This window comes from Phragmites australis, chromosome 15 (assembly GCF_958298935.1).
Source record: "Phragmites australis chromosome 15, lpPhrAust1.1, whole genome shotgun sequence".
NCBI classification, from domain to species: Eukaryota; Viridiplantae; Streptophyta; class Magnoliopsida; order Poales; family Poaceae; genus Phragmites; species Phragmites australis.
The window spans coordinates 23,320,814-23,327,869 of NC_084935.1; the positions used below are offsets into that span (position 1 = coordinate 23,320,814).

At 44.8% G+C, this 7,056-nt stretch overlaps 1 protein-coding gene across 1 annotated transcript; it reads left to right on the forward strand.

The window, feature by feature from the left end:
• Positions 1 to 3,482: 3,482 nt before the first annotated feature.
• Positions 3,483 to 4,955, forward strand: LOC133892773 (NAC domain-containing protein 67-like). Its single transcript, XM_062333722.1, has 2 exons — positions 3,483 to 4,263; positions 4,407 to 4,955. The coding sequence occupies exons 1-2, from the start codon at positions 3,775 to 3,777 to the stop codon at positions 4,797 to 4,799; spliced, it is 882 nt and encodes a 293-aa protein (XP_062189706.1). The 5' UTR covers positions 3,483 to 3,774; the 3' UTR covers positions 4,800 to 4,955.
• Positions 4,956 to 7,056: the final 2,101 nt, after the last annotated feature.

The following is a 7,056-nucleotide window of genomic DNA, read 5'->3' on the forward strand; positions in this document are numbered from 1 at the left end:
CTTGGAAATTGCCATTTTCTCGCAAAGATATTCTATTCCAGCACGTGCGTTGGGCCGGGGTCGTGGTAGGTTGACGACGACGGGCCGCCGAGCTGAGAGGCGCCGGGTTTGCCCGTCCTCCAAGGCAGCGACAGGCAAGGGACAGGCGGCGGCCGAAAAGATAAACAAATGGGGGCAGGCAGCCTGGTGGAAGGGATCGCCTGTGCCACGGGGAGGGGTGGCACTGGAACCTTCAGTGATGCCATGTTGGTTTTTGGATAAGTTAGACGGTTTGGTGCATTTACATGATAAAGTGATAGGACTCGGTGTATGTTTGATTGGGCTGGAGTTTTTTTTAAAAAAAGTTATGTTTGGTTTGTGATTCTCAGAAGCAGCTTCTGGTCAATAGTTTTGAAAAAACTGATAGGCCATTAGGTTACCCTGTTTGGTTGATAACTTTTGAGTTAAATAGAGTGTGCAATATCAGTAATGTTCATGACTATATAAAGTGAATGTAATCATTTATTTTAAATTGTTTTAGTGGATATTATTAATATTTAATGACTGTATTAGTGATTGTTTTATTTTTATTGAAAATGTAAATTGTTTTAGTGATTGGTTTTAATATTTCAGGAGAAAAAAAATAATATATAAGGTGTATGTACATGTATCTAGTATTATTGGGACATGTAAATAGTTGATAATCTATATATTATAATTTTTCAAAATATTTGTGAGTCCCAAATATATCAAGTATGCAACAACTATTGCTTGCTTCATGAAAACAATTCATATCAAAGATGTGAACATGATACAAGTTACATCTTTTGTTTAGTTCCACAAAGAGAACCAATTCATCTCTGAACAAGTGAGTTTCTGAGCTTGTCATATCGCATCTTTGAACTAATTCATTTGGCTACTTGGATCACATGACACATATTCAAATAAATTTTTCTGAGAACAATACAAGCAGAGTACACACATCTCCCTTTGATTTTGTCCACCATCTTAGTACAAACATCAAAAAGAAATTTCTCACTGATACCACGTTGCCCTCATGTGAATAACAAAGTTTACGTGCGTGCACAGAGACAAGCATTCATCCGAGCAGCACCACTCCCCTTCTCTTTTGCAGCACATCTCCATTTAATTTCTCACTGCTGCCAAATCATGTACCAGCAGATTAGAAATTTAGTACGTTAGCCAAATGAAGTGCATGATGCAACCACAATATTTACCAGTTATTATCACATCAATAAGGTTGGATCCAAATGTTAGACTTTGATCTCTTTTACCGGGGAGTTCTCTGCCACACTTAGAGGATGGAAGAGGATCAATAACTGACCACTATCCTTTCTGAAGATTTATTATTAATGTTTAGATTATGATAAAAAAAGCTTTTTCCTAAAGATGGGCCTTGCCATGATTAAAAATTAGTAGAGTGAACTGAACAACATTTTTTGACTACCTTATATCATTGATTTTTCTATAACATTAATAATCTTTAGAAGTAACCTGTCATAAGTTAAACAAGAATATTTCTTACCACTATCCTTCATTTTCCTGCAACATTAATAATCTTCAGGAAAAAAAGCTCATACCAGATCATAGCAAGAACCGTAGCCCCGTACATTAGTTTATGCTGAAAAAAAAAATGCAAAAATCCTCATAACATCAGCGGCGGCCACACGTTTCCACGGCTGCAGAGAAACCACCTCGAGCTGGTGGTGTACGAGCTGATGCAGACATGGCTGTCAGCCACTGGGAGGATGAAGTCGGCACTGACGTCACACGAAGCCCCGTGCCCCGTCCGTGGCAAAAGTAGCCGGGGGACGGGCGCCCTGAGCGGGCAGACCGTCAGGTTCGAAGAACCACGCGACGCACGACGTCATGCATGTTGATGCAGGGCAGGGTCGGGCGCCTTGGTTGGCTAAATGGCGGCTCACCGCACGTGCCCGTGGACTGCACCTAAGATGGGCCAGTATCTTGGTTGACATTACCGTCAGGACGATACCTATATTTAAGTTGTTTGGTTAGACGATGGATAAAATATAATTATCTATTTTGAGAAATATTTCTTATATATGCTGGACAGAGCGGGATTTTTTTTTTTTGCCGGATGAGACAATCCATCTTATCTAATTTTGATCATTAGTTTAAAAAAATTAGTGCTAATTAGCATGTTGTATTACTATCTAGTATTTAATATTGTGGGATTATAGTTGATTAGTGTTATAGTGTATTGATTAGTATATCATGCTTTTGTTATCAATTAGTAATTAGTATGTCAAAATTAATGTTGTTAAGTGTTAGCGCGTACTAATTTGTGTATAATAAATTATTACTATTTGATATTAAGAGATATAATTTAGTTAATTATTTTTATAACATCTGTATTCATCTCTCTAGCTAAATATAAAATTAACTTGACTTATGATAATTTGAATGATCTTATCCTAAAAATATAAATGACCATAACTCATACTACTTTAGCCTCCCGTCAATGCCTTGTCTCGTCTTTATCCTCATTGTACTACTAAGTAAACGGTTATTCATTTTCAGGGTAGCAATGTAGCAACGTGATTTACCATTGATAGGCCATGCAGTGAACTAGCAACTAATTGTACCCGTGAAACCTTGCAATGAAAAATCACCCGTTCCTCCAATACGACCACATCAGCCAAGCATATACTTTGATAGTCACCCAGCGTCAACCGTATCACAGAAAGCTGGACCATTTGACCAACGAGACGCTTCAACAGTGGTGGACAACGGACGCTCCCTAAAAGAGAGAGAAAAAGAAAGGATTCAACTTAGTGGTAAGGGCAGTTCTTGGATAAATCTGCAACGAGCGCGATGTGCGGCTTATTTGTCACCAAACAGTGACGGATCTAGATGGGTGATATGGTGAGCCATGGATCACTAAAAAATTACACTAGCATAAAGCCTATATAAGTGTATAATCTTATTTAAGATAAATTTTTGATTTAATTATATTAATATGTTAAATTATATTAAGTTAGATCACTCTTACCTATAATCGTGGTCTGCTGCTATCACCAAATGGAGAAGCCGGCTCGCCGCCTAGCAGCACACATAAAAAAAACTCTAGCACCACAAGGGATTGTACATCTGTACATTTTTCTCTCATTTGTTTCTTTGCAAATTGTTTTTTATTTTTTCTTAATTTAAACGAATGCAACTCTCTTGCTTTCGGTTAAAAAGTGCTCAACGGTGGATATGGAGAGTCATTACCGTCAGTCATAATCCATCAGAGTTTCCTTTTCTTTGAAATAAAGAGAGATAAAAAAAAGACAGCGGCCGCTCCCTGCAATGCATCCAACGGCGCCCATGGGTCACTGGTCGAATCAACGTCAGCAACCTCCGTAAGCGGCAAGCGGCCCCGACCCGCCGTGTCCCCAACCATCGCGAGTCGCGACCCTCGCCTTGTCCTTCCCCGTCCGTTCGATCCCCCTAGCCGCCGCCGTCCCCGATCCCACCTCGCCTCGCCGTGTCCCCAACCATCGCGAGTCGCGACCCTCGCGTTGTCCTTCCCCGTCCGTCCGCTACCCCTAGCCGCCGCCGCCCCCGATCCCACCTCGCCTCGCCCCCTCCCTTTGACTCCCCAACCCCAGGAAGCTTCCACGCCTTGACCCCCCTCCTCTCCTATTTATCCCCCTCCCCCTCCACTCTCCGCCTCCCCAAGAACCACTTCACTCCATTTCACCAGCCAACCACCGCAAGAACCCACGAGGTCGAGTCGCGAGGAGGCAAGAAACGGATCAAGAAGCGGCAATGGTGGCCACCGCGGCGGCGCAGCGTCGTGACGCGGAGGCGGAGCTGAACCTGCCCCCGGGCTTCCGCTTCCACCCGACGGACGAGGAGCTGGTGGCAGACTACCTCTGCGCGCGCGCCGCCGGCCGACGACCGCCCGTCCCCATCATCGCGGAGCTCGACCTCTACCGCTTCGACCCCTGGGACCTCCCGGAGCGCGCCCTCTTCGGCCGCCGCGAGTGGTACTTCTTCACGCCACGGGACCGCAAGTACCCCAACGGGTCCCGGCCCAACCGCGCCGCCGGGACGGGGTACTGGAAGGCCACCGGCGCCGACAAGTCCGTGGCGCACGGCGGGCGGACGGTAGGGATCAAGAAGGCGCTCGTGTTCTACCACGGGAAGCCGCCGCGCGGGGTCAAGACGGAGTGGATCATGCATGAGTACCGCCTCGCCGACGCCGGCGCACGCGGCGCCGCCAGCAAGAAGAAGGCAAGCACCGGCTCGCTCAGGGTAAGGGACTCACAATTTATCTCGCGTCAAAATTCCTTCTCTTCCTTCCATCTTCAAGAAAAATTGGTTGATTCTTGAAGCATCTTAGATTGTTCTTGATCGACCGGAATACTTACGCTTTTGCTCTTGGGTTAATTCTCCAGCTGGATGACTGGGTGCTGTGCCGTCTGTACAACAAGAAGAACGAGTGGGAGAAGGTGCAGCAAGTGAAGGAGGAGAAGGAGATGGAGACTTCACATTCGCACTCACACTCGTGCGGGGACACGCGCACGCCGGAGTCAGAGATCGACAACGACCCGTTCCCGGAGCTGGGCTCCCTGCCGGCGTTCGACGACATGGGGCCTGCCGCCGCCATCCTGCCCAAGGAGGAGGTGCAGGAAATGTACGATCTTGGCGGCGACGACTGGCTCTCGGGGATCAACCTCGATGACCTGCAGGGCATCGGACCGCTGCCGGGTGACGTCAACTTCTACGGCTCCATGCTCGTGTCGCCGATGGCGGCCAAGACGGAGCAGAACGGCGGCCTCTTCTTCTGAGCTCTTCTCATCCGAGTAGGGATGCAACTGTGTATAGTTTGTTCAGAATTCAGAGGGAAAAAAATTAGTTGATTGCACTGGTGTAGTGCAGTATTACTGTAGTCTGGAGGTGAATTAATTGACAAAATAATAACATTCATTTCTTCCTGGTGTAAATTCTTCATCTTCCAGATTTGCTTGTTCAGATTGATATTTGTGTTAGTGTTTGCCATTTTATTTCTTGTTCCTCTGGTTTTCGTGAAACATTTTGCTGGATGCTGATTGTTTGCTTCTTCTGTTGAGGATACAATAGGGCCTTCCGGGTTCCGGCCTATTGTGTGTCAATGAGTAACCAGCATTGAGAAACTGTTTTGGAGTCGATGAGTTGAAGAAGAAGAGGGATTAGGGCATTAAGCACCTTGCGTTTGACCGCACCATCAGGTAGCATTGAGAAACTAATATTAAGATACTGCTGTACTCTGAAGAAATCTTTGTGCAGTCCGTAAATATCTGGCAGATCATGACATCATGTCGACTCAATCGAGAGCTACCTGCATAGGGGCAAAGGATTTTCTATCGACAGATAAATGGCATTTCCGCAACTTGTAACCTTGATAATCATACATGTTTAGAATAACAGTGTCGCAGCAGACCGATCTGCAGTGTTTTTTCCAGGTAGCTCCAGAAACTCATCGCATACTGAGTTACCAGTATCATAAAATCTGTAAACCTTCACGAAATATAGTACTCAGCTGTGCGTTCACTCAACCTGGTCAATTGATCTGTATCTTAATCTATTAAACAATCACTGCTGAAAACTTTTGCCAAACTTGGAATATTGCTCAATTGATGAAGATTTTGATGGTTTGAAACGCTAGATACACCTGGTACATAGGCGTGCCGCGTGCCAGATCAAAGTACGTAGCGGCCTTCTCGATGGTCAAATTACAACTGCGTACCATGTAGTATCATACAATTCGCTCGTGGTGGAATTTTTACTTATCCGTCATTTTGAAAAATATATTTTACAAAAAGAGCTTTCTAAGAAACTTTATCAAAAAAATAGACCCTCTGTACGGCGCCAAACATCTGGCGCCGTTTGTCTATTTCACGGCACCATGACCTTTGATATCGTTTTATGCCACATAGGTTGTGTGTTCGAAGCCCCTGGCTGACGTGGCTTAGTACGGCGCTAAGGATCATGAAGATGTAGGTCAATGGTAAGGCGCCACGATCTTTGGCGTCGTGCTACGTGACTACATAACTGGACCTGCTTCTTTTCCCCTATCCTCTCCCTCTCACTTTCCCCACCCGACTCAACACCTAACTTAAGTGTCGGCGTCTCCCCTCTCTCCTCCCTTCCCTTTTTTGTGGAATAGGATTGGAAAGGTAATCCCCCCACCTTCCCTTCATTATTTCCGATGCAAACTCTATTTGTGCTGAGATTCGGAGGGAGATCTGGAATTTATGGTTTGTTGCAATGTTTGATCGGTAGCTCATTTTTTGAATTATCACTTTGAATTGGATGACCAGAATTAGATTATCACTTTGATGTAGTAGACTCCATGTGTCACATGTTTGAAGTGATATATGGCATATTGAAGTGATATATGTAGTTTTTCATTTAGTTTCACATATGCCTATCAATTATTCACTCAATGGACTTTGGTGAAGCCATAACATGTCGCACAGTGTTTGTATACTATGACACCATAACATGTGGTGTCATCTTTGTATACTACAGCACCATAGGTTATCACGCCATATCCCCTCAGCACGACGCCATGGATCCCTTCTTCCCAGAAGGTTTGGGCCTCGACTCAGGGTACAATGCCATAATATGTGGCACCGTGCTTGTATACTACAATGCCATAACCCTTCAGCACGATGCCATGGGTCCCTTCTCCCCAGAAGGTTTTGACCTCGGCTCAGGACACGACGCCATAATATGTAGCGATGTGGTTTTATACTACAGCGTCACATGTTAAGGTGTCATGCAATGGAAATAGCCAAACTAAAAACACCATACATATCCACAACTTCACATCCAAACATCCACTGCAAACAAGTTGCACACATATTGACATCAACATAAATATCATTGACTTCATATCGAAAGATCAACTTCCATACATCCAAACACACTTCACACGTACAACATACATACATACAAACAGAGTTTGCACATAGTAGCAATCATAATCTTACAATACATTTTGAACAATATTGTCGGTGTATCAGGAACCAGGGATCCCCGAATCCCGAGGCCAGGCCAGCC